Source organism: Coturnix japonica, chromosome 5, assembly GCF_001577835.2.
Source record: "Coturnix japonica isolate 7356 chromosome 5, Coturnix japonica 2.1, whole genome shotgun sequence".
NCBI classification, from domain to species: Eukaryota; Metazoa; Chordata; class Aves; order Galliformes; family Phasianidae; genus Coturnix; species Coturnix japonica.
Window position 1 is genome coordinate 23,276,336 of NC_029520.1, and position 27,168 is coordinate 23,303,503.

General features: G+C 40.4%; 3 protein-coding genes across 5 annotated transcripts in view; 1 reads left to right on the top strand and 2 right to left on the bottom strand.

Annotated features, from left to right (window-relative positions):
• The window catches only part of TTBK2 (tau tubulin kinase 2), a 68,301-nt gene extending 59,720 nt beyond the window's left edge, over positions 1-8,581 (bottom strand). The window contains exon 1 of one of the 3 annotated variants that reach the window (XM_015864700.2): positions 8,176-8,581. The gene's annotated coding sequence lies outside the window, so the exon portion shown is untranslated. The remainder of the gene's footprint in view (positions 1-8,175) is intronic. The other 2 variants (XM_015864699.2, XM_015864701.2) reach the window with 2 other exon arrangements.
• A 111-nt stretch (positions 8,582-8,692) lies between these two features.
• LOC107314871 (photoreceptor outer segment membrane glycoprotein 2) lies at positions 8,693-26,061 on the top strand. The gene is made up of 5 exons (XM_015864634.2): positions 8,693-8,844; positions 13,709-13,946; positions 16,712-17,380; positions 19,195-19,441; positions 20,579-26,061. Exons 3-5 carry the CDS (start codon positions 16,800-16,802, stop codon positions 20,843-20,845), a joined length of 1,095 nt encoding a protein of 364 aa, XP_015720120.1. The 5' UTR covers positions 8,693-8,844; positions 13,709-13,946; positions 16,712-16,799; the 3' UTR covers positions 20,846-26,061.
• Positions 24,682-27,168, bottom strand: part of UBR1 (ubiquitin protein ligase E3 component n-recognin 1) — a 49,494-nt gene continuing 47,007 nt past the window's right edge. The window contains 1 exon segment of the mRNA XM_015864582.2: positions 24,682-26,971. Coding sequence (XP_015720068.2) covers positions 26,830-26,971 — 142 coding nt within the window. The 3' untranslated portion in view covers positions 24,682-26,829.

Consider the following 27,168-nt stretch of genomic DNA (forward strand, 5'->3'; position numbering starts at 1 on the left):
TCTACTTTTCACACACCCAGTGGTTATTTCCAATGAAACTAAGTGCTCCTCAGTTGGGAAAATTATGCATGCACGAGATTGAGCTGATTGAGTTTCTAAGTATGGTGAGGTTCAGTACTGGTTATTGCAGATGTATGAATTTCCCATAGCTGTGAGGATCACCGATGATTTCCACGCATCACTTACTTGAAAACAGAAAATCTGTCTTATCCATGAGATTGTTATTACCTGCATTTTTTCCATTACTTTATCTTAGATCAGATGCCAAAGTGTTCAAGCCAAGTGGATCTTATGCCAACCCTAAGAGGGCAATCATCTCTGCTTATCATTTTAGCACATGACTTGTTATGCACAAAGTTCAATATGAAAAAAACAGATTACAGATGGTTGCAGAAAGATATTGATTAGACAAGGGGTTTTTTTTCATTCCAGTATCTGGCTTCAGATAAGGAAATGTTTCTCATCATTTCATTTGATTAATTCCACTAGTTGGATGCAGAGAACTAACACATTAATAAAGGTCTCTTATCCTCAAGTTTACTTAGAGCAGGGATTCTAGGTCAGATTCTTAGCAATGAAAATTCATACAATGTATTTGCTCCCATTGAAGGTTGAACTCCACACTTGGAGTTCAAAGAAATCAACTTCTGAATGAAAGTTTGTTACCTCAGGTAGCAGCTGCATAAATAACCATTTTTATACAAGTGATACAACTAAAAAATTTTAAGCTGCTGAAAACCTGAGCATCAAGAGAAGCAAGAGCATAAAAAGCTCCACGAAACTGTGACATTTGTATCTTCTTGAAGCTGACTCAAGGCATTTCCAATGATGTGTTTAATTCAGTGGGGAAAAGAAAAAAATAAAACATTACATAGCAACAACAACAAAAAAATACCTCTCATGAACAGCAAGAAACAATTGCCATAAAATGTAGAAGCCATATGATGCTGTCTACAAACATGTTACAATGTAAAACCGATATTTCTGCTGCCAGAATTGATATAATAGTCAAATCTTTTAACATTATTGTCACTTTTCTAAATAAATTCAGTGGGTTAATACTCAACATAATTAGTATATAATAATAAGTATTATCTGAACTCTAGCTAAATTGCTATATTAATTTTGCTACCTTTCCATAGGAAACAGTTTAAATGCAAATCCTGTACAAAGACAAGCTTTTTTAAAATTCAGTTCTTATCACTGGATTAAAATATTTTTGCCCCGATTATATTCAGTACATGTTCACCTAATTTTGGTCTGGCGTTACCTATTAACAAGTAAGAATGATGAAGAGATTTCTACAGCATTTGCTAGGTAAGTAATCAGATGCTTCTGCTGACACAGAACTTCTTGCCCTAGGAGGACTAGGCTTTTACCACATTATTAAATATTAAAAACCCTGCAAGGCTAACATGCAGGGGCAGGAGGATCAGGGCAGAAGTACATTTCTTTAATCCATTTCTCAGTCACCATCAGCTGACAAGTCTGATCAAAGGACAATTTGTCTGCTGAAAGTTTGTCAAGCTGCAGAAGACGGTGATGGGAGCAACACAAGGAAGGAAAGTCTCAGATGCAATTTCCTAAGTTTTATTTGAGTGCTGGGGGAGGGGAGGATTATGAGTAGCATATTTAATAAGTACTGGAAACAGCACCATTAGCAACCACATTTGAAATACATGAGAAAGAAAAGAGTGGTGTGGGGAGCGCTCAGCACCACGGCCAGCTCCGGGAGCTCGGCGGCAGCGCTGCTGGAACAGCACGGCCTGCCAGGGCTGGGAGCTACAGCGAGCCGCGGGTACCAGCTGCAGGATGAAACGAGGAACCGAGTAGAAACGAGTATAAATCTTTAATAAAAGTTTAGGAAAAACAATTTACAAGGTCTGTAGCTGATCCTGAGATGAGGAAGTGGCATAGAACAAACGTCAGCCATTTAATGTACTGCAATCAAACTGCACGTGTTCCAACTCAGATAAAAGGGGACGTACATCAGGGAGCAAAGAACACACGGAAACATCATCTGACATGATACAGATAATCAGTCTCCCCTAATTAGATACATTACTGCAGCAGGAAGGCTCTGACAGCCACAAATGAGTAGGCAAATAAATACTTTGGGAGTCTCTAGCTGCTAGCATTAGAATGGCTGCTGGAGTACTATACCCAGATTCTGTGTCCTCATGTCAAGAAAAGGGGCAGAAAACAGCTATTAAAGCATTGAACAATATGCATCGAGTGGCAAAAATCACAAAGCTCGATGCCTTTAAGTTACCAAATAAATACCAAATAAAAGCTGCTTAAGCTTAAGGAATCACAAGAGACTCACATTCTGACACAAAAATCAGAGGTCAAACATTTAGATCACTCACAAACAAAAAGATCTGAGGTCATTAATTTCAGTCAGTGAGGATATTCTACTATTGTAAGGTTTCATGAATGATTTCAATGGATTCCACATTACTGAGGACCCTTAAAAGACAATCAAATTATTATTATTTTTTTAATTATATGTTTCTATTCAACTACTGTTAACAAACACTATTCAGAGAAGTCCTAGAGAAGCTGGTCTTGTTCACAAAGTCAGCCTCAGTAACCACAAGAGCTCCCTTGTCCTCAAAGCAGCCAGACCAATGAGTCCTTAATCTTTGAAACTTAACTATCAAAACTATAACTATCCTATGTAAATTTAGTATGCTGAGTCCACCCTAAGTCAAGAAGGCATATTTTAACAGTCAACAGAGGTTAAAAAATAAAGTATCACAGAATGAAAAAGCACAAGAATTAATAAGTTTATGTATTATGAAAATGTGGACCAAGAGAATTTAGAAAGTGATATCAATTTCTTATACATCAGGAGAGCTAAAGCGCAAGCTCAGATTTTAATTAGCTTCCAAGCATGCAAAACTATTCTGATGCAATTGTCTTGCAAACAAGGGAAAACTGACTCATCAAGGAAAGAAGAGTCCCATCATTGGAGATTATTACAGAAGAAAAGCCAAATAAACAAGGTATTCTAGAATCATAATTTTAATTAAATATTTAAGAACAGTATCAACACTAAGAAGCATCCAGACCAAATGAAACAACTAGTCCAAGTTTCCCACACCTTATCAATAGGGAATTAAGCAGAACATGACCTAACAAGAGACTTCTACATGAAATGTTCCTCCTATTCTTGCCTCCTCTCTGAGTTGACAGTAGGCAGAAACCACCAACCAAGCACCCAGCCTGCTGCACCAGAAAGGATCTGGTTATGACTGCTTCCCCCATTAAGCCATTCAGAGTGAAGACACCAAACAGCAGAACCTAATAAGAATTATAATCCTATCTCAGGTTTATACAGCTCCCTTCTTGGAATCATTCACTACTGTGCCTACTACTGCGTAGGCACAGCTCAGGGGGCTAGAAAAGGCACAGGCAGAAGATTCTTCTCCTTTTAAACAGACACCAGTTGTCTGGTTCAACAATAACCTTCAATTTCACCTGCAGAAGCTTAAATGTGGAAATTATGTTTCTGTGTATGCATGTCTATAAATAAACGTCAAGCACCAAACAGTAAATGATGGAGTTTCTTTCCTCTGTGCATCTGCTTCACTGTGAGAGACTCAAGTTTACTCCTCAGTTTCAGCATTTCTTAGTTCTTGCCTAGTCAAGACAAAAACTGCCTGGGTTATCTAGCACGTTTCTCCCACAAGGCCAATAAACACTTCACACTGATCCAGCTTATGATTCTTCCATGAGTTTGCTCCATCCAGATGAAATGTTCCACAGTTTTCCCCAGTGGAAGCGCTGTCTTACTCAAAACTGCAGAAATATCATTTCACCCAAATCATCGTGACCATCACAGCAATCCCCGGAGCCCTACACAACAGTAGATAAATGTTATACTAAAATAGAATCCTGATCTAATATCAGTTCCGCTCCCTCAGCTCTGGGGGTACAACAGGCCAGTTTGCTTGAAGCCAACTCTTCTTCAGGAGTGATCTCTTGATTTTACTGGAAACAGAATGTCAAAGCATCACATGCAAAGGCAGAATATTCAACTGAATTCAAGGAGTAACACAGACGTTCCTCTTTTAATACAGCTTCAGCTACCTGGTAATGCAGGTTCTGGATCTATTTAGTGGAGAACGCTGACAAATGGAAAGACAGGGAAATAATAAACCATTTTGAGACTGTAAATAACTGGACGTAATGCTGTTTACAACAAAATAATGACACCAATCTTCTAAGAAGAACACTGCACGCTGAAGAGAAGCACGCTGTATTTACAGATGTACAGATCACCTCTCACCTCATTTCTTTTAATTTCTCTTTTTAAATAGCCAACACAGAAGCTAAACAGATGCACTTAATTTGCTCAGAAGCCATAGTGCCAGACAAGAGTAGCATTATTTCTGGAGCAGTAAACAACTGCAACAGAATACAACCTGATAATACACCAAAACAAAGCAGTCTAATTCTACCACTCTTCTGAAGAGCGTGGTATCAAATCACTTTTGCTAGAAATGTTGCAAAATCTGAACATACTGAGAGGCAGCACGATAAAAGCAACTAACGGTATCTGAAAATTCTTTGGGATGTGACAGAGTCAATAAGCAGCTGCTGACTAGTGACAGTTCCCAAGTACTCAGGACACACCAACTACACAAGGCTAAATCTTCTCTTAACTGTAGACAAGCCCACTGAAGCCACCCCATTAACACAGGTACAGTATTTGGCAACTCCAGCTAAGAGAGCAATGCATCAAAAAATGTACTAATATCGTTTACATTTAGGCAAGTCAGGATGATGGGATGATGTCCACCTTGATCACTTCAGTTTCTCCCCATTTTAGCTCCAGAACAAATCCTGCTAAAACATTCAGGAATAAGAAAGAGGCTTCACATTAAAACAATTTCACGTCTTTTTAAAAGCTCTTAGAGCAAGTTCAGCATACTTTACCCTTTTTCTTTATAAATCAGATGGCTGCATATTGCAGAATCTGACTTCCATCCCTGATGGTATTAGCAAGCTCGTCAACTTCACTCACACAGAACAGGCAGCCTCCTCTCCTTCAGCTGCAACCAGACTCGAGGCAAAGTAACATGTGCACATGCTTTCTCTAAAAGGAAGAATTATCACATGGAATTCCTCATCAGTGCAAATAACTTAGTCCTCAGTAACTGATTAATCTCTCTGGAGACAAAGCAACAGCATAAAAATAGCACTTTGAAAAGCATTTGAGCAACATTTTTCATCACAGAATCAACCACGAAGTACAAGACCCACAGGAAAAAGAAAACACGCCTGAATAACGAACCAATTTATGAAGTCTTCACAACAGACTTACAAAAATGCTTCACACATCTTAAGTCTCACAGTCTGTCCTCCTTCCCATCTCCTCTCCCAAATTCAATCCTTCCCTTCTCCCCAAAAAGCTCCTTCAAGCTTACAAAGATTACTCTCTATTAACTGAAAAATAGATTTGAAGAGTAAGTTCTTCAAGTCATGGCTTGCAGGGCTTCTCAAAACCAAGGAAAAAATATTCAACCAAATCAAGAGCCAAAAGGTCACATTACATTCTTCTTATTTTCTACTACTTATGCTTCAAAATAAGTGATGTGTAATAGCAATATAGGAAATAACAGATATCACTGTAGGGGAAAAAATAAAAAGGAAGACACCGATAATATACTGAAGTTGTAACAGAAATGACAAGTAGAAGTTTGGATGATGTTTTCAAAGAAGCAACTGTGAAGGATATGGCTGCTAACATCACACATTACACGGTGGTGCGCCCAATAAAGGCGGGGAAATCCACTTGTACTCCAGCACATCTTGAGGTGGAATACAGCACTACCATTAGAGCACTCTTTTAGCATGAAAAAGCAGAAAGTTAAACTGCTCCATTGACTTGTACTCTCACAACTGCCCAAGATAATTTCAAGTTATGTTTTTATGTATTACTGTGTTAATTCCCATTCAAGCGGCCTAAACACGAGCTTGTTCGAGAAAAATATAGCAAGCAGATCATGCATTTGAAAAAGCTGCTTCCATCCCCATCACTGACAAGTAACCAAGCTGACAGTAAGTAATTTTTAAACAAAACACGATCCATTGGACCCCTTGACATACAGCTCACATTTAGTCAATTTTGCATGTTTAAAGCCATTCACATCTCTACCTGAGCAATTAGCCTGCCAGACCTTTCTCCTCAATGCATGGCACAACACATTGATCTGTGAGATCAATGCAACAAAGCTCAGGTTTCCCTGCCAAGAGCAGAGTGCCTTACGAGGTAGGCAGAGGAAAGACAGTGGCTGGACTGCATTTGATGCATCCCTGAGAGACAGGGAAGGACCCCAGTCGGTGTCTTATGCAGAGGAGGCAGCTGTTTCTCCTCCCCTCTAGGCAAACACAAAGGCTTTGTGTCAGGGTTTAACAGAGCAGGAGAGGCACAACACAAAACACAGAAACACAGGAACTGCACATCTCCTGATACTGAGCATCAATTCATTCCCACTAGATTAATGAGTCTCAGCTGAAAGAGAAAGCACAGGAGTATATTAACACATTATATAGCACAAATTCACACACTAAGCAAGTGTTTAACCTTAGGTATCCATACACAGTCAGCAGAAGCTTGTCAGTGAGAAATCAGTTCCTAACTGGGAAAACATCACACATCCTTCTCTCTTAATTACACCCTAAAAATCTTCCTTGATTTACTCAGATACTCTGGAAAACCCTCTTTTGAGATGAATTTGAGATGACAGAGAAACTGCCGCATGCAGAAGTAGTGCCACAACCACGCCAAGCCTGACCAGCATCTTGATGCTCCATCCTCACACACAGCTCTGCCCACTCTTAACCCCTCACACTTCTAAAGTAACACATAGAAAAGGATGCTGGATTTCAAGAGCACAACAGTACATTGAAATATATCAAAGAACAAAGTATTTCTCAGACAGAATCAAATCCATCTCTGTATTTTTATAACTGCAGTATCTTCCGTTTCAGAACAGCTTTTCACAGATGGGGAAATGCACTACTGCAGTCAGATCGTCTTACAGACTAAATCAACGTCAACTTCTCATTCATAAAGTTAAGAAAGTTTTAATACTTAGTAAACACAGTTCATTTTGTAAAGCAGAGGGATCATCACAAGGAAGTATTCTGTGACATTAACACAGAACAGAAGTGGTAGATACATTTGTGCCACAAGTTTATACCATTAAGAGACACCCCAAACATTTCCAAAACTAACCAAGCAGTGAAGCAGGCTTTCATCTTTTGTTTGCTGTAGCAGCTGAAACCATCTGACGTACACAGAGGCAAGGCATTAACTATAGAAAATGCATAAGAATTCTTGCTAGTGGTAGTTTTTTACCTCCAGAACCACAACATGGAAACTAATTCTAGACGTTAAGGCCAACATGATTCCAGAATACAAGTATATTTGTCTGGGTGTTCTCAACCTTCCATCAATACACCACACCAGTTCTGAGTAATTCACCTGAAATTCAACTGGTTCTGCACACCCAGACAAAGAGAGCTATTACGAGCTATTTTATAATCCATTTGCCACACACTATCCATATTAATTATGAATAGTGTTGGTTCTTCCCCCTCCCCCCTTCACCCCCCCCATCCTAACTCGGTTACCAGCCCCGCTCCGATCTTTATCCCCTCCGCGGTGCCGAGGGATGCAGCCACAGGCCCGGGGACCCCAGCATCCTTCATAGGGAGACATTCCTCTCTCGCTTCCTCCAGGAGAAGAACACACAACAACGCGCTCCCAGATGCCGCCCCTACGCAGCCCGTATGTTTACTATTACCCGTAGTGATCACACCCGCGGCCTAGCCAGGCGGAGCGGCGTTCCCGTACAGCTGCCGTCACTAATAGCTCCAATGCTCGGGCCGGCACAGCCGCACCGCACCGCACGGCGCCCTGCCCGCCCCGCACAACGCGTGGCCGGCGGTGCGGCTGCCCGGGGCCGCGAGCCGCCCGCAGGGCGCCGTTCTCCTCGCTGCAAGCGGGAGGGAGGAGACGCGCTCCGCCCGTCAATCGCAGCCCCGGGGGGAGGCCGGGATCCGCCGGGCCCGCTCCTCGACCCCCAGCTCCCCCGGGCCGCGATCCCCGAGCCGCCCTCGGTCCCGGTGCGGGCGCGAGGCGGCGCCGCGTCTCCTCACCTGGATCGGAGCCGAGGTGCCCGCGGTCCCTCGGGGCGCCGTGTCCTGCCGGTCCGTGCGGAGCGCGGTGCCGCCCGGCGCTGCGGGGATGTGGCCTACGGGCAACCGAGCGGGGCGGGGGGACTAAAGAGGAGGCCCCCGGCCCAGCCTCCGCCCCATGGCGTGCGGCGCGGTCTCTATAGCGACTGCAGTGCCGGCCGGGAGGGGTAACCGCCGCGCGCGGCGCCGAGGGCCGCTCGGAGTGTTACGTGCTGCCAGCTGCACGTCCCGCGGGCGTCAACCCGCCAGCCGCCGCCATCCCTGCGGCAGCGCCGCTCCCAGCGCCGCCACAACCACAACGGCACCGACACCGGCACCGCCGCCGCGGACGCCCTTCCCCTGCCGCGGCGCCACCGAGCCCCCCGTGCAACGGCGCCCGCCCGCCGCCATGCTCCCGGAGCGCCGATTGGGCGACCGCCGATATCGCCGCCCGCCGATTGGCTCCCGGCCACGTCAGTCACGGCGGCGGAGGCGGGCACAGCTGAGGCGGCGCTGCGCCCCGGGTTGGCTGAGCCCCGGAGCCGCCGCGGGGCCTTGGGGCGCTGTGGGCAATGCAGGAACGGGAGGGGCCGCTGCCGCCCTCAGTGCTGAGGCGGCGGGACGGCACCGGGACGGCTTGGACACCGGGCGGTATGTTCGGTAAAGGGTTCGGCAGCAGTTTGCTTTGAAAGGAGGAAAAAAATAGTTTCTATTTCCCTTGTGCCAGGCAGTGAGGGCGATAACAGCGTGCGTAATTGAAGCTCTCTTCACTCACTGCAAGGAGAGCTTAGTCAGGGAGCAGGATTAGAAAGCAGCGTCTCCTACCGCCGCTTTATGAGTGAGCGGGATCTTGGTGCTCGTACTGCACACCAATGAGTCCCCAGCAGGGGGGCTGTGACCCCAACGTAACATCAAAGCCTGGCTGCCCTCACCACTGCTCAGACAGCTTCACACGGGTGGTGCTTCATTATGAGGGAACCAACTTGAGCAGCAGCCACATAAAGCACTGGTGATGAGGATGTATTCCTATATATGTGTCTATATATATAGTGCACGTAATGCGTGTCCTTGCAAATGTTACTGCACTTGAGATCGCAGCTGCAGCTCATGCTGGTTCTGAGCTACGCTGGTTGAAGTCTTAATAGGCATAAGGCTCAATCCTAATCCTTTGGCTAGACCCCAGCTCTTTGCATGCAACATTCCGGGTCTAATCTTACAATGAAAAAGGTTTCCAGATTTTCTGGATGCTGAGTTCACGTTCAGCACATACATTCTCTTTTTACTACTGAAACAGTAACAGTAGATGGTACTGATGTTCTTATCCATTGCCCAGCAGCTAAGCATTAAAACATAGGGAGCTCATGAATATGAATCCATATGTGAGGAATGTTTTACTGTTCCCTAATTAACTGAGCTGCCTAAGGTGTACAATTCTTCAGGAAATTTTTTTTTAATTCCATTAAACAGAAGGGAAAGGCCTCAACAACCTGGTCTATCTGGTTTGTTGGTTTACCTATGTATCTATTGCTAATCCAAGGGGCATTGTTTTCCTCATCAATCTGTAATTTCAAAGGTTCTAATATAATTGCATTGCCATGCACAAGATCACACCATCAGCACACATCATCCCATACCATTAGTCAGCATGTGCACTGCAAGCTGTAGAAGATGAAACCTTTTTTTTCCTTTTTCAGGTTCTAGCAATGAATTGTGTCACTTGTTTTCAGTTTCCCATGGAATCTTAAGCAGACAAAGCCTGCATGGTTCAAATCAAAGTCAGGGGAAAATGAGCTAAAACTGAATCTTCTCAACAGGAAGATCTATTTCCACTTAAGTGCAGGAGGCCTTTACATAAGGAGCATAATCTTGAATTTACTGCTCCATAAATATACCAAAGAGGTTCTTGAAGTTCTTCTATTTTTGGTACAAAGTTGATGATAAATATAACAGATAACAGCATCTCCTCTGCCAGTGCAATCTTGCCGACTATCTTAGCCATAATAGAGAAATAAGCTCTCTGTGTTACAATGGAATTAAGCTACTCTAGATTGGTGCTGTTGTACTGTTAGTTAAGCTTAGATGCACGGTGTTGGTTGGACTCAGAAAAGGCTGCCCTGAGCCAAAAACTGTACCATGCCCTCTAGTTGAGTTTTACGTTGTTAGTTCTAATTGGCTCTTTCAGTGTAAAGGTGTGTAGCTTTTTGCAGTTCAACTCCAACCTTGTTCTTTCCAACACACCCTTCTATTATCTTGGTGTACCAGGCTTTGAATAGTAACTATCTGATATTCTGCACCATCCCTGTAACAATAATTTTGGAAGCTGGAGGACCAAAAGAGGAATTAATAGTAAAGAGCGTATCCAAATAGGATCTGTTATTGCTCCTCTAAGACACAGACTAGATGATGAGGTATGTGTATAACCAGCCTGACCCACAGGATACCTCGTATGTTCTGATGTAACTGTACTTTCGTATGGGAGTTTGTCATGCAGTCTTTGGGTATATGTGAGCAGAGAGCCACCTCTGTACCTGCATGGGATGGTAATGCATGTCCTAGACCCTCATAGAAAAGAAAGCTCTTAAAAACATACTCAAGTGCAGCAGCTTAACAGAGATAAACATTTAGCTCTGATGTAGCTGTGAATTCATCTAGTCATTTCTGTATAGTGGTACTTATATAGAAGGAAAAGGGGAAATAGAACAGGCTTCAAGCCATTGCAGATCTTGGAGTCTATTTCTACAATGAATACTCTTAGGAGGGTAAATTTTCATATGTACATTTTATCTCTGTCTGTGCCTGTAAACAGTATACCTACGTATTTATCTTCAAAACTATTACATCACTTCCATTATTTCCAAGAAACACAGTGAAATTAAGTTAACGTTTCTATCATAAATCATGCTGAAAATATCACTTTTATAGATGAATGGTGAAAAACAGAGGAAGGGGCAGCTCACAATTTGCATCAACAAGGATTCAGATACTTCCAAGAGAATTTCACTTTGAAGAAATGAGAAATGACATCAGCGTCAGTTTTATATTAAAGTGAGAACAGGGAGGATTCATGGTTAGTATAGGAGGTGCAGGGTCTTTGAAGAGGAATTTAGAACTATAAATCTGAATATTTTGCTAGGAAACAAAGGGGTAATTGGCAATGTAGGGCACCAAAAGTACTGATGCTATGAGTTATGGAATAGAAAGAGGAAATTTTACCTCATTATGTAAAGGGAATTTTGTCTTAAGCCCTCATAATACGCCTATAATTCCATTTTACAAAAAGCTTCCTGAGGGCTTGGGAATGAAGGTAAAAAAAAAAACCCACAAAATTGCTGTATGGTCTTATTATGAATAAAGCTGTAAAAATTCTAGTCTTCAAAAAATAGTTATAGTCAAGATAGGAGTTTTAGGTTACCAGCCTAAAACACAGATCCATGTTCTGGCTTTACCATAGGCTGCCAGCCTGTTTCTAAGGTGAATATGCTACTTCTCTGCCTTAGTTTTCTATTTGTAATGACTCACCGTGAGTCTGAAGTGGATGACTCAGAGGTTATGGACAGTGCAGCTACAGTGGTCTGAAATCAGAGCCAGCTTCACAGATACATATTTGGCATTTCCTGGAACATGCAGGAGCCTCAAAGTAAAGCGCAATGCAGTTCATGCAAGTCTGCAATTGGCTTCTGTGTCCATATAGCTGTGAACTTTAAACATCTGAAAGTTAAAATTATAGTGTTTCTTTTCCGATTCATTTCATCTGTGAAGCTTTTCAGGCAATGAAATGAATTAAAAGTATGATAAATTTAGATATTTTAGATACCTTTGTCTAACTGCAGTAATCATAGGCACATCTAAATACCGCTATACTTCCGAAAAGTTCCAAAATGTCACCGGGAGATGAATGTTCTGTCCCGATTGCTTTTATTTGCCCAATAGATCTACCAGGTCATTCACACTTTACAAAAGCAAAAAAGAAGCAGATAATGGTCCGAATTTCATTTTTCGAGCCCCCCTCTGTGTTAATACGCACTGTTGAGAATCTCTTCCTGAACATGAATTCTCCCTCTGGAGCACTGACATGTTGAGGATAAGTTGTATAATACTTGGCTTGTGTCAAACTGAGTTTTAGTCCATTGCTCCACAGTCTCTTTGTCGTGAAATGCCATTTGCATTCACTAGAAGAAGAAAGTGAAAGTCATTCAAATACAAAATATAAACATTAATTTTTGAAAACGAGAGATGCAACACCACTCCTAGGTAGTTCATTGGTCTAACTCATAACAGAGCTGCCCTTACAGACTTATGTATGAATAGCACTAAACAGATTGGACAAACACTTAATACCTCTTTCAGATCTGAAGCCACAGCACAGAAATCTTCCTTAGCACATCACAACCATTTATAGATGACTATATGACAACTTATTTCTGAATAATTCAACTTTGAATATTAACCCGGCAGCTGAAACAATTGCCCAGTGAGACAGAACAAAAGGCACAGGTAGCACTGATGTCTAATTTCATGCAGACTGAAGTTATTTTTCCAAATGATGCATTCCTGAGCTCCCATTAGCTGACTGAGTGGCCTCTGTTCTCAGCCCTCTAGCTCAGTTACTTGCTTTGCATTGTAGAAAAAATCCTACGTACAGCAGCACTGCCACCTTCTGCTTGCTTTTATTCATGCATGTGAGAACTGGGCTCATATTGTAAAGCAACAGGCTGGATTCATTTTTCTACTAGTAGGGGTCTTAGACATTAATGCCATTTCTAATACTCAGAGATAATAAGTCTGCAGTTCCAGAGATGTGACTTTTCTTAAAAACATGTAGTTGCTTGTCGTACTGAAGGCACTATAAACCCTAGAGAACAAAACAGGACCTGCTTAATGGCTCCATCCAGGTCCTAACATCAGCACTACCCCAATCGAGCCCTGCTGCAAACTCAGCCTGTTGCTACTTCTGCAGCCAGTTCAACTCAGCCAAGTCCATTCAACAGATGAACTCAGAGCAGAGCTCAGGACTGCCAGAGGAGGACAATATGCATTTGCTTCTGCCTTGGCTAAAGCTTCTAAGAATCTAGGAGAGAGGTTTCTGTTGGATTGCTCTTGAATCTGCACAGTTTCCAAAGCCAGAATCTACTGTCAGTCACATACAATGATCCAGTCGTTCCTGGGTACTTGAATTTGTTTCATAGTCAGCCAATACACAGTGAGAGGTGACAAATTCCATACAAAGCAACAACCCTGGAATCATGAATAAGTTATATTATAATTAATGCAAATGATGGTTGCCCAAGATTTTCTCTCACAGAACCACAGAGTTTTATTATTCTCTCAGACTCATATTTGTTGATAACTTGTTGATAATTTATTGCAATTAAGAACTACTGAAGACATCAGCAGATACTATAGAAATCTTTGTTTCTTACTAACCCAAACCCATGAGGAATAAAAAAAACCCCACACATTATGATAAACTCACTGAGGTCTCAGTTCACACTCAGTTAATCGGCCTGTTTTGCAGGATTGAATCCAGTGGCATAAGAACTCTGAAATACGATTAGAGATGTAAGGGAGATTAGCACGGGCAAGATAGTTGAAGTCTTTCGCCATCTCCATTGGTGTGTCAGCATAAAGGCAGAACTACGCAGACGTCAGGAAAGCAGCACTTCACCCTTCTTCAAGATGCTGGATCCAGATATTTTCTCCCCTGAACTCAGCAAGGTGCCAGTTTTGTGACCTCACTCGGTCCTGCGGAGCAGGTTAGTTGTTTCTTTCACAATAAGTTACAAATATTAAACGTGTGCCAGGCTAAAAGGGCCAGTTTTAGCAATGTTAGTGAGAGAAAATGTAGTTTCTTTGTGACAAAACTGCAAGCTAAATTTTTAGAGACAATTTGCATCTAATAAGTAAATTTCATAAGCAAATAAAAAGCTGTAATGGGTGTTGCTGTATGTAGCTGGGGAATTTGATATCAAAGGAACAGGTAAGTGGTACCTGGAAAGCAAACAGCTACATCATGCTGAGGGAATATTTGTGTTCAAAGTTAGAGGAGAAAAGCTCAAGAACAGGATTGGTGATGAGGGAAAGATCTCCACATTTATTGGTGTTCTTCTGTGATGTGAAACACCTCCTTTACAGATTAAATGAAGACAGAACTGTTCACAAACCTTGTATAAACGTTAAAGCAAAACACGTTTTACCAAGTCACTACCATTTGGTGTGACACTGTTAACTGAATGTGTGCCTAACAATTTAGAAGTATTTTGCAAATAGATGCGTTGTACAGAAATGAAGAGTGATGCACTGACAAACCCCCACCACTGAATGTGAATGGTACATCAGCAATTTCATAACTACAGATTCCCTCTATTACATGCTCAGAGACCCAAGTATCCAAAGCAAAGACTATTTGCAGCAGCCATTTACAGCTATTTCAGTTTAAGTCATGAACTGCTTAACTGGTGAAGCAGTTAAGGCTACTGTCTGCAGGCTTAGCAGACAGGCTGTCAGCTGAATTCCTATGGTGGCTTGATTCTGTTCCAGCAAAGCACGATCCTTTTGAAAGAGGGCTGAAACATATCATGGAAGAATAGTGTGAAAAAGGTATTGTTACTTTATGAATATTCTCTGGACTTCTTTGCACAGAGATATTTATTACAAAATAGCATTTCACCATGATAATCCAAATAATTATCACGATATTACCACAACCAATATTCAATAGTAATTGATTATCTGCCTTAACAATCATTAAACTAGGCACCTGTTTTTAAAAATCAAGAGGTGACAATAGCCTAAAAACCTCTTTAGTATTTTTCTTTAGTGGCTTTATTTCCATTTTGCACAGTATTCTGTGTATTGTGCAGGAGACACTCAGAGATGAATAGTTTTAAAGGAAAACAATTTCCTCTCTAAATGCAGCAAAAATAAATGCAACGCGAATAATTTAGATCTCATAGCCATTCAAATGTTTTAATATTCAAATCACATCCTAATATGAAAGGAAGAACCTATTCCTCACCGGTACAAACAGAACTGATTCATTCTAACACACACACATGAAAACACCAGGGTATCATTACCTCTTTTAACTGCACTCTGCAGCAATCTACTTGCCTAATGTTAAGCTTCATTGCAGCTGTGGATCCTTTGGTGGGCAGCATATCGCCCTTACTTCTGGAAGGTTTGTCTGCAGGTGGTTTTCATGCTGTTTTATCTTAAGTAGTAAGCTTAAAAGCAAATATGCATGAATAAAGCTGCTTATACTTCCTTCTTTCCCCAAATTATAGGATTATGTTCTACTGTTTATAAATGCCATTGTAGTAGCAGAATGCAAAAGGATGACATATAATCATATAAATACATATTTGTATTAGAACATAACCATGCTGAGAGCAGGCTTTGTGAGGAGGAAAGAAGTTCTTGCACGTGTTGCAGAAAAGCAATCACAAAGCATCAGGTGCTGTAAAGGATGGCAAAAGATCACCATTTAATCCTGAGGTACTGCAGCATAGTTCTACATTCATGTCACATACACTGAAAACATATTGTCTCCAGTTCTAACAGGTTTGTGTCTTGGGCTGCTTCCTGACTGTGATTTTGATATAACTGCAGAGGTACAAAAATGTTAGCACTAGTCTTATAGGAACCATAACCATACAGAGAAGCAAGGTAAAATGTGATGTGAAAGATAGTTTCTTAGATGGCTAATTGCTGCGGAAAAGACCTTGAAACACAAAAGCCATCCTTTAGCTGTGAAAATATTAAACTTGAAACTAGGTGTGTATGGGTGGTTGTGAGAAGTCTCCCTGAATTTATTTTATGCCCATCACTGGGGTCTTTTGAAAGAAAAATATAAGCACCCATAGATTACCTGGGAAATTTAGGAAAGGACAGTTCTGTTCTTACCTATCAGTATGTAATACAGCAGGTGCATCTAAAATGAGCTGATAAACTCCCTTTGGCATCCCTGGACTCTGGAATCTTTAGACAAGAGAATGGACATTGTTCCAATGGACTGTGAAAAAGTCAAGGCTGCTGCAGGAAGTGCAACCATTAACAAATTTCAGCAGTAATTCTTTTCCTGCACGGGAAAAAAGGCTTATGTGGTTATGCTGTACATATCTGCTTATTTGTCCAGCTTTTAAACCTACATATGGTCATGACGCAGTAATTTAAGAATTATAGATTTCTAGAATCATCAAGTAAATGACAGGAATGAGTAGAACAAGAAGGCATCATTAGGCTTCTGAAAGGAAAGACAACAGATCAGCTCACTATTAGATATCAGAAAATCCAGACAGAAAATTGCTCTCAAGATGAAAATCCATAGGAATCCAGCATTCATTGTTTCTAACCATCACTTGTTTTTAATTGATCTAGTCTAATTTTGTGATAGCAATTCATATTGTATGAAGGGAGCGCCCCCTTATCAAATCTCAGGGTGTGTGAGGCAGTACAGGGGATTCTTGGTAGGCTCTATAAATAGCCAGTCACACAGACATTAATCTCTTTCTCTCTTCAGATTTCTACTGCATGCCTTGGATACATGCTTCTAAGCAGCTTATGGGCTTTTCTTGACCTACGCTTCTTCTCCTAATGCTGATCTGACTATGGCTGTCCTCAAAGTAAAATTCACCAAAACTAAGAGGGACAAACTGGCTCAGATCCTATGGATCCTCAACTGGGTTTCTGTAGTGAGTGGGATCGTTCTCTTCAGTCTTGGCCTCTTTCTGAAAATAGAGATCAAGAAGCGCAATGAAGTGATGGCAAAAGGGGATATTAACTCTGTTCCCAACATGCTGATCTCTGTAGGAGTCATAGCATGTGTCGTCAACTTTCTGGGGGGCAAAATCTGCTATGACTGCTCAGATGCCAACAAGTTCTCCCGATGGAAGCTGATTATGCTCCCATACATAATATGTACCTTCTGTTTTACCTTCTGCATCCTGCTGGGTGCTCTCATGTGCTACACCATGAGGAATGAGCTGGAAGAATCACTGTACCTGGGACTGAGGGATGCTATTAAGTTCTACAAGGACACAGACATACCTGGAAGATGTTTCTTAAAAAAGACAGTGGATATGTTACAAATTGGATTCCAGTGCTGTGGAAACAATGGCTTTAGAGACTGGTTTGAAGTTCAGTGGGTATCTGCTCGTTACCTGAACATGGCTTCTAAGGAAGTTATGGAGTAAGTATTTACTAGTTATAATGGAAAATTCTAGGGAAAAAAACTCCTCCAAGAAGAAATAGAATTGATCAGTAACAGTAGTGTCAAAAGATTTTGAGACATATTGACACTAAAGAGAACATATAAGGACTGATTTTTTCCTGCCCAAAATGCTAGCAGTATTTCTTCCTTACATGACAACTTGTGGCTAGAAGGTTTCTCTCAAAGATCCACCTGAATAATTGCTAACAAGTCTACCTCAAGATACAGTGTCATCATGCACATATTTACAAACACTCTGGTACCTTAATGTAAATTTCTAGTAAATAATAGCAATAAACAACACTTTTTCAAGACTACTTGTTTCCTCTAAAAACACAAATACAGAAGTGATCAGGCCAAGAAGATCCTTCTGCTTGTAATTAATCATTCTGAGTTTCTAGTATACGCCTCACAGGGCCAAGTAGATAATTTCTGCTGGATCACTGTCTCGATCAGAAAACTGTAGACTGACAATGTTACTCTTTAAGCTAACCATACACATAATGAAAAGTCATCTTTTGATAACTTTTTAGGGACATGAGGCAACACATTGAGGCACCTTCCTTTTTTAATGTGGTAAATTAACAACCTCAACATTTCAGCCATAAAGAGCTGTTAAAAGTAAGAAAAAATAAAAAGGATTGTCCTACCAATACAACATGCAGTCAATTCTAAACACTGAAAAATCTTTTTTCCCTTCACATATTAGAATATTAGAAATCAGGTTCAAATCACTCACATGTTCACATGTGAGAAACTGTCAACACCATGTTCCTTGCAGTAAAAAAAAAAAAAAAAGGAGAAAAACCCTTGGTATTTGTTCTTATTTTGGTGCCTCACAGAACACAGCAATTGTGAAACGATACTCTCAAAACAAAGAGTGATAATTTCTATAGACAACAGTAAAGGTAGCAGATAATCCAATATAAATCTTCAAAAGCTGAACAAAGTATTCACTGATGAGAGCCAGGTAGTTATATGTTCTTAAGAAAAACAATACAATAAGTTTAAATGGCATTTAAGGAATATTCAGCTTTGTTGAACTCTGGAGGAACAAAGCCAGAATATAGAAAGTCATAAGACAAAGATAGTCTGCGGGAACTTACAGTAGCATCCTACTGTATGGATAAAGGTGAAACATACTACCTTTTATTTCTGTGAGCCATATGTACTAAGAGTAATGTTTTGTCCTGGCTTAACTAAACTCAGTTTTCATCTGCAAAGTCATCTGTGCTCTGCTCTTCCAGCATTCTGGAAGCATGGTTAATTTTTCTATCCCTGTGCAGAAAGATGGTATAATGCATGAAGAAGATAAATGAAGTGTAGTACCTCTACAGCATATAAAACAGATAATCTCATCTCAATTGTGAGAATCAAAGTTGGTAGGGTATAAGCAAATTATACTACGATTTTCAAAACATTTGATAACATTTGATAAGAAGTCACTAGGACCAAAGTCCACCTTGTATTGTTTAGAAAGGGTAAAGAAGGAATCAAATACTCCTCTTAGTTTTACCTTGTAGTGTGTGTCAGTTGGTACTCAGTAGATTAAGAGGCAAAGCAGTTGAGAACTGACATACTTGACTTAATGTCTACAGAACTGAACTTTTCACCTTCCTTCATAATCCTCTTCCCTCTATCACTTCATTACCAATGCCACTGTATCACAAGAAACACAAGAGTCAATCCACGGGACCAGCCTTGCAGCAGACAAACTACATCCTTTTAGAAAAATTATGGATGCATCCTGCTGCCGATACAACATTTGTAATGCAGACTTTGTCTTTTTGCAGCCGTTTCAAGAGTAATGTTGATGGGAAGTTCTTAGTGGACGGAGTGCCCTTCAGCTGTTGCAACCCGAGTTCCCCACGGCCCTGTATCCAGTACCAGCTGACAAACAACAGCGCCCACTACAATTATGACTTCCTGACAGAGGAACTCAATATCTGGCTGAAGGGGTGCAGAGAGGCCTTGCTGGACTACTACACAGCCATAATGAGATCTATCGGTATTGCAGCATTGCTTATCTGGTTGTTTGAGGTAAGCCTCATAAAAATGGTCTGTGTCTGGTATATCAGAGACTTCCTGCTCTCAAGGACGGGGAAGTAAATATGCTGTAACATATGAGGAGTGTAAGAAGTACCTTGACATCTTGAAGATGAGAACTGCTAGAAATTACGAACATAATTCTGGATATTCATAGAGCTTTTTCAACAGATTATGGTATATTCACTTCACTGGAACATTTACATGATAGGATGCAGGAAAACACATGCACTAACACAATTAATAGGTGGAAGGCATGAGGCTGCTTCAAGGCAGTTTTAAGAGAGTATAAAAAACGTGAGTCAGACCTATTGTGAATGTATAAATGCCATCTACAGCAAAAAATGAGCATAAATATTAATAGCTCAAAACCTCCCTTCTAGAATGCATAGCTTTACCACATAAACATGCAATACATTTTAGGAATAGACTAGACTACTTACTGTGCAGTCAAAATAAGAACTTCATTGGCAAGTATATACTGTCTGCAATGATTATGTTAGTATATTCTATTAGTGCCTGTAAAGAAGGTTGTCAGTATTGCCATCTTCTTGCCAAAGATCACAAAGGCATAATAGTAATAGTAGCTTGATTTTTCTTATTATTACTCTATTGCATAAATATGAGCACTATTACAATAATTCAACACAACAGACCTCAGGCATTGCGAGATCAGGTGGTGAAACAGCAGACCTTTGGCAGCTCATGAAAAAGCTGCTCACTTCAATGTGACAAACAAGCTTGGCACGCTGATCTGGCTCCAGCATGACTCCTAAACTCACACTTGAACCTCTGTAGACCATCCTTCTTCATTTTTAGTGCACTGGCACATAGGATGCATACAGCTTACCTAATGAATGAAACACCTTTGCTGTGGTCTGAGGCTGCAGCGTTCCCAGGTAATTCCAGGTATTACTGACTAATCACATTAACTGGGAATGCAACTGAAGAATAGGAGAAAAGAATTTCTCCTTGGTATTCAAAAACATGTAATTAATTGGGAGATTGTTTAGATACATCACTGGGATAAAAACCTGTTAGGTGTGCAAATAATCAAGTTAGAAAGCTGACTTAATGGTAGGACTTAGATTGCAATTTAAGCTCTGTTTAAGCACTAACCTTTCCTTACAGCTCTCTGTACTTATTGGTGTCCGGTACCTACAAACAGCAATGAAGAACGTTCTGCTGCGAGGAGATCTGCAGGGTGAATCAGATGGTTGGTTACTAGAAAACAGTTTTGTGGAAACTGCCAAATACAACATCAATATTATCAAGAACCTTGGCAAAGCCAACCAGATCTCCACTGTCTCAGGCATGAATGACCCCAACATTAACGTTCAAAACACAAACTGTGGCAAAAGCAACATTACAGCAAAATCTATCCCCGCAGCTAGCTAGACAAGGCTCCAGCAAAATGATGGCTCGAGGGTGGTTTTGACACACTACAATCTTAGATACTGGCTTTTCACTGGTGGGGAAAAAGGAAAGTAATATGGTAATTGAACAAGAAATAGCCTGGTTGCAACAACAAGATATCAGTGCTTCTTTGGCAGGATGTTTTTTCTTTACCCGTTCCCATGAAATTCTTGATTTTTGCATGTGTACAAAACAGTCTTTTGAATTTTTCCCACTTTGTCTCCCCTGCTTGCACATTTCTGTCCTGGTATACATAGACCAGGATAATGATTATACATACCAGGGCTATCAGATTGGGTATCACTGCGTCCTAGATAGGATTGGTCTAGTGTGTGATTACTGTCACATCTTCAATCAAATCAAACTGAAGGCAACAAAAGTTGGTTTGTATGTTGGATTTGACTTGTGTTTGTTCATTTGTTTTTTAAACAATCTGAAGGCTTAAAGAAAGCCAGCTGCCCTGGAAGTTAATGAGTGCTATTAAAAGGAGTTCTCTGCTCAAGAACACTAATTGATGACTCATGCGGGATATTAAAACTCCAAATAGCATGTGGTAGCACAAGGGTAAAAATAAGCAAATACTTCCAATAAAACAAATACTGATGGTCCCAGATGTTAAATTTGCTTGTAATTTCATGAGTAGTTATACAGATCCATAGGCTGAATAAGCAAGAAATTATTTGCAACCAACAACAACCAAGATTGACCGTCATCTCTGCTATCATGCTCCCAGCACAGTGCTCATGAAGTTTGTATGTCAGCATACGGCACAAAAGCCTTCCTGTGCTCGCAGTAGCAGGATGCCTATGACTAATTCATCAGTAAGAACATGGTTTTAAGTAGTAAAACATACAGATACAGAACAGAGGATGAAAAAAAACCAAAATATATTGCTTGTTAACGTGTGAATAACACATTATTGAATATAACTCTGAACAGTCTGTGCATTCTTTGTATATAATCAACAGAAAGGAATAATCCCATCACTGTGATACTCAAAGCTTCCAGAAACAGCAGGTTGTGGACTTGGTCTGACTGTACATGAAGTAACGTGTATTAATAACTCTCCACAGAACCTTTTTTTTTCCCCCTATGAATTTGTACAGATTTTTTTTTCTTTAATCCATTCATGTTTTTCACATCCAAAAAGCTTTCACTGATCAGCTTCACATTTTAATTTCTCACAATTCAGTTCTGCATTTCTTGGAAGATCACTTTGCTTTTGGACTCCATGACCTCAGTATGTATTCCTCAGTCTCTGCTCCAAGATGCAGCTGATGGTCACTCCTTGTTTATTCTCTTCATGCCGTTCCTGATCTTACTGTCCTCTGTTACAATCTGTCCCATCTTCCCAAGTTGAAGAAGCTGCTGTTTAATCTTTTTGCCTCTGGAAACTATTGCTCATCTTTGACAGTTTTTACAACTCTTCTCTATTCATGATTTTTAAATGAAGAACTCATTAAGTGCAGCGCTGAGGATGTTATGAATTAAACCATCTTTCCCTCTTTTTCCTAAGACCTCCTGTCATTTCTTGCTTTTCTGACAACTTGAGAATTTGGGCAACATTTTCACAAAGCCACCCATAAAAATACCAAGGCATGAACTGTTGTGTCATTCCTTCTGACAGCCAAAAATATCATTTCTGCATCACAGCTTGTTATGCTGTGTCTAAGCCCACCTGATGCCCTCAGGCACAATCCTGACACCATTTCAAAGAGCTTTATTATTAGACTGAAAAATGTCCAGCTTTTATGCCTCATGGAACTAAGAGAAAGTGCACCCACTTTTTAGACTAGGAGACAGAACAAAGTTCAGTGAACCCGGGAAATACAATCCCATGCCACATACAGTCTCTCTAGACCATTTATTGAGCTACAGAATTGCCACAGCTTAGTCCAGTTGTCTGTCAGAAGTCCCTGTTTGTCAGGAACCTGCTCTGAAAAAATAGGTTCAGCAGAAGAGTGAACTAAAATGACCACCCAGACCCAGCATCTATAACGACACAAATTTTAAAGCAGCAAGCAGTGCTATGCCACATCAGCATGAAGAGCAGTGGCATAAAGATCCAGCTAACAGCTTTCCCATAGTTCACAAGGATCACTTTCACATTAAGACATGTTTTACCATAGAAACGTAAGCAATGTTTGGTTTGTCAATCTCAGAAGACTGCTGGAAAGACGCAGAAACCTCTGTCTATGTGAAAACTTGTGAAATTAACCAAGTATCCAATACGCAGGGAACGGCTGCTGTCTCAGCTCCTACCAGTAGTTATTTGGATGATTCCATCACACATTTCCATCCCACATAGACATTTAGTCTCCACCAATGCAGATATACTGTGAAAGGACAACAGATTTCACCGTACTGAGGACAAATGCTACTTATCAATTGGAAAATCCTAGCAACACTCTGACAACTGATACTTGGAAATGAACTGTTCTCTGCTTTGCTTTGCATTTATTAGTTTGCTCAGACACTGAAAGCACACTTTAAATACTGAACACGGAGTATAAAAATACTCTGAGTATTTAATGTTATAGCCAGTGCATCAAGAAAAACTCAGGTAGCAGCACAGCCTGCGTTTAATTCTCTGTAACTTATAAAGACAAAGATGGCATTAGCAAGCCAAGCCTATAATCCGTAGCATCTGCTCAGATACAGAAATAAATACGATTTGTGGGACACTTCTTATCCTATTTGTTATTAATGCCTAATCCAGTCAGAATTAATAACAATACATTTGTGCAACAAATCCCTGCAACTTCCAGAGCAAGGAATTCACCTCTAAATAAAACCATCTTTTTATGGAGCTCTTCATAAAATAACAGAAACATTTCAATGTTTGGCTCTCCTGCAGAAGCTGTGCTTACAGTGCTCTTCCTTTAAAGCACTCAGACTACCAAAGAAGATTCTTGCTTTACACTGATCGTAAAGAAAAATATAATGAATCATATTTGAACACTGCACATTAAGAATTTCGTTTGTTTTCCCTTAGAAGCTGGAAACCTCCCTTATGCAAACTGGTTTAACTGGTGTGTGATCATACAGTTCTCTCCAACACAACAAACAACGTCTAAACCTGACAGATCATTTGGTGCACATTTTATCAGCTTCCCACTGTGGCAGCAGTTCAGGCTCCATGGCCATCAATAGCACAGTGCCAGCACCTGCTTCACACAGTGTGCGGGCAAATTTTGGAGGTCAGTCTGATTCTTAATTGTGACAGCCAGTAATTAAACTGCTTAAAATACAATCCTGTTTCTTGGCAGTGACCTCAAACAAGCAATACAAAAATAAAGAAAGCTCAAGCTCAACTTTTAGTGCTTCATGTTTAACTTCATACCTGGTCTCTCACCTTAGTCATCATTGCAAAAAGCAATACATACAACTTCAGGTCTTTCTCTCAAGCACATTTCTTAAACAGCTCCTCTTTAATCTGCACTTCCAACCACACAATGGAAGCTTCCAGAAACGGAGCTGGGACTAATTGGATTTTAGGGACTTGCAGAGCAGTCGGTATTCATTGTTCATTTGTTTTCTCTATCAAGAAATAAATTTAGCCTCCATCTGCAAAACATGGATTAAAAAAATACAAGATTGTGCCGCAGAAATGAAACAACGTTTTTGGAAGAAAACATATCATGGCCATCAGCATCCTCCAGATTATTTCCTACGCTGGTACTCACTGGTACAATGATGATGGGGACCACAGTTTACCAAGAGTTTAATAATCCTTCCCTGTTTTCCGTACTGACAGACCTCCTGTAATACACGGCAGGAGAAGTGTGAAAGTGCCTCCAAATAAAAGTAGAATAATCTATGAGAAGTTACTTTATTTCCTTTTTTAAATATACATATACAAGATATTTTATTTCAAAAGCACAAGAACATTATACAAGTTTCAAATTTACAATTTTGCAATTAAAGAAACCAATATGTGCATTATTAAATTTCTTCTGTCGGCCCAGATGGAATGAAAATCGGTGGCATAAGCGTCTTGTGATCACTAAATACAGATCATACTCACAGTGAACAAAACTGCATAGTAATTTATGAAATGAAAGATGACCACACCAGTCAGTGAATGATATGGGAGCCCATTTGCTAATTAGTATGTGCAGACATACAGGGAGATGCAGCTTTGCCCTTTCTCTCACTCTCTCTCTCATTTTTGCAGCTATAAAGGCATTTCTACAGCTTCAAACAAGAGCTCACCTGTTCAATCCAGCTCCTGTTCTTATATATATATTACAGTTCAGCCAGAAAATATAACAGTGACCTCACGTCGTTGTTGATAACAGAGTTTATCACTGAAGTGCAAGGTAACTGAAGGTTTCTGATAAACGGAAAGGTAAAACTCTGAGCAAAAATACCAAACCAATCTGAATATAGTTTTGGGATCAATAAGCCATAATTTACCAGCCTGAACATGTGTTTTTCTTGGTAAAAAATGTTTTTATGTCCTTAGATATCACCAGTGAATGCAAGTTTTCATCACAATTCCTCTTCTAAATTCTTTATGTGTTTCAAACACATCTTAGATAAGACTAATAGAATTATGCTCCTCTTTGAAGGGTTGGACGCTCCGGTTTAGAAATACATTATCAGATATTATTTTGACAACTTTCCCTTGTGAGCCTTATTAAAATGACATGAAAATAATCCAAAGAGCAAAGGGAGGGGAAATTTAGAATATTGAAAACTTCCAGCTTTGATACCAACGTGATTTCCTTGGAAAGCATTTTCACCCATTACAAATTCTCTCATGTATGTTATAGTTGCAATTCAGAAAACAAAGCAAAAGACATTTAGAACTGAAGCACAATCCTACAGCGTTAAGAGAGAGCTCAACCACAGTGTACCATTAACTTGTGAAGGGCAAAGAGACTTACATATTCACCCTTCTTGCACTTTTCTGCTCCTAGCGCTGAACATGACCCCAAAACACATTTTCACTTATGCAGGCAGGGCTCCAAACAATTGTGACAGAGGATGAAGAGTGGAAAGTTTCCCAAACATGGGCAAAGAAATTTATTTCTAATTCCAAGGCTGACTGGTTTAGGGCCTTGATTTCAGTCCAGTGATAGCGTTGAAGGTTGCCTACTTTATTGAAGTCTCTGGCTCCTATGTAACTTGCAGAGATATACTACAGCAGTTATTTTCCTGTTTGGCTTTAAAGGAAAAATTCATGTAAAAAACTGAAAGAAGTGAAACTAACCCAAACCTAACCAAACGCTGTAGTCCTCGACCTCTCCAGAGATACAGCAATAATAGAGGACAAATTCATTAGATAAAGTGCGGTTCTGGCAGTGCGAAAAGCACAGACTATTTTTTTAATGGAACAAACAAGATGGTAATTCCACTTTCTATGCATATTTCTCCTTTAAAGGGTTTATTGATAAAAACTCTCCATTAAATTCCAGCTCATAGCAGAATGCAGGCTTTTTTCATACCAATTAATGTTTGCCGTTCCTGGTACTACAGATTTCTACAGGTTTGGTACCACTTCCAACCCACAGATCTCAACCTATTCAAAAGTCACACTAACCCTGGGAAAAGAAAGCAAATAAAGTTGTTTTTTTACTTAGCAACGCCAGTTAAGTATATTCTGAAGGCAAAGAAGAAACAAATATACGTGCCCTGAAGCACTAGATTTGGAAAGCTGTCCTCGGCAAACGTGTGAGACGAATACAACTTCTCAAAAAAAAAGTAGAACTATTTCTGGATCTGAACATTCAGCAATAATTATACACGGTAGTTGTCATAGTTTTCCTTTCGAGAAATAAAGAAAAAAAGCAAGACAATTGACTTGAAATTGTGTTTCAATGTATCAGCACTACATCCAACCTAGAGAATCCATCAGTTGCATCTGAACTACAGAACCCACTTTAGAGCATTTACTGCCACTCTCCATTCCATTTCCAAAGCACTGCTAAATGCAGAAGATTTCACTAAAATAAAGGGACTCAGAGCAGTTGCCAATTGAATCCAAAGAAGATCTGGTTGGTTTCTTGACTCCTGGCAATCTCCTCTATGATGCAGTGTTGCTGCCACAGCAGATGCAGCTTCCGGTAACGCTCCCGACATAAGTGCAGGGGATTGCCTCTTCTTCATAGAGGGAAAAAGGAGAATACTCAACTAAGCATAACAGAATCAACCCAGAAGTTATTTAATTAATAGTCTAGCGTTAGAAGTCTTAACGATAGCCAGTAAATACTGAATGAACAGCAACTCCAACAACTCTGTGGGAAATGAAAGAATTCCTTACATAACGACCAATGAATGTTGTTTCCAAGATGGCACTT

What these genes read in the sequence shown, in the direction of transcription:
- LOC107314871 (XM_015864634.2), top strand. Translation starts at nt 16,800, where the DNA reads ATGGCTGTCCTCAAAGTAAAATTCACCAAAACTAAGAGGGACAAACTG. An exon ending in GCTTCTAAGGAAGTTATGGA is followed by an intron (nt 17,381 to 19,194) that starts GTAAGTATTTAC and finishes GTCTTTTTGCAG; the next exon opens with CCGTTTCAAGAGTAATGTTG. An exon ending in TGCTTATCTGGTTGTTTGAG is followed by an intron (nt 19,442 to 20,578) that starts GTAAGCCTCATA and finishes CTTTCCTTACAG; the next exon opens with CTCTCTGTACTTATTGGTGT.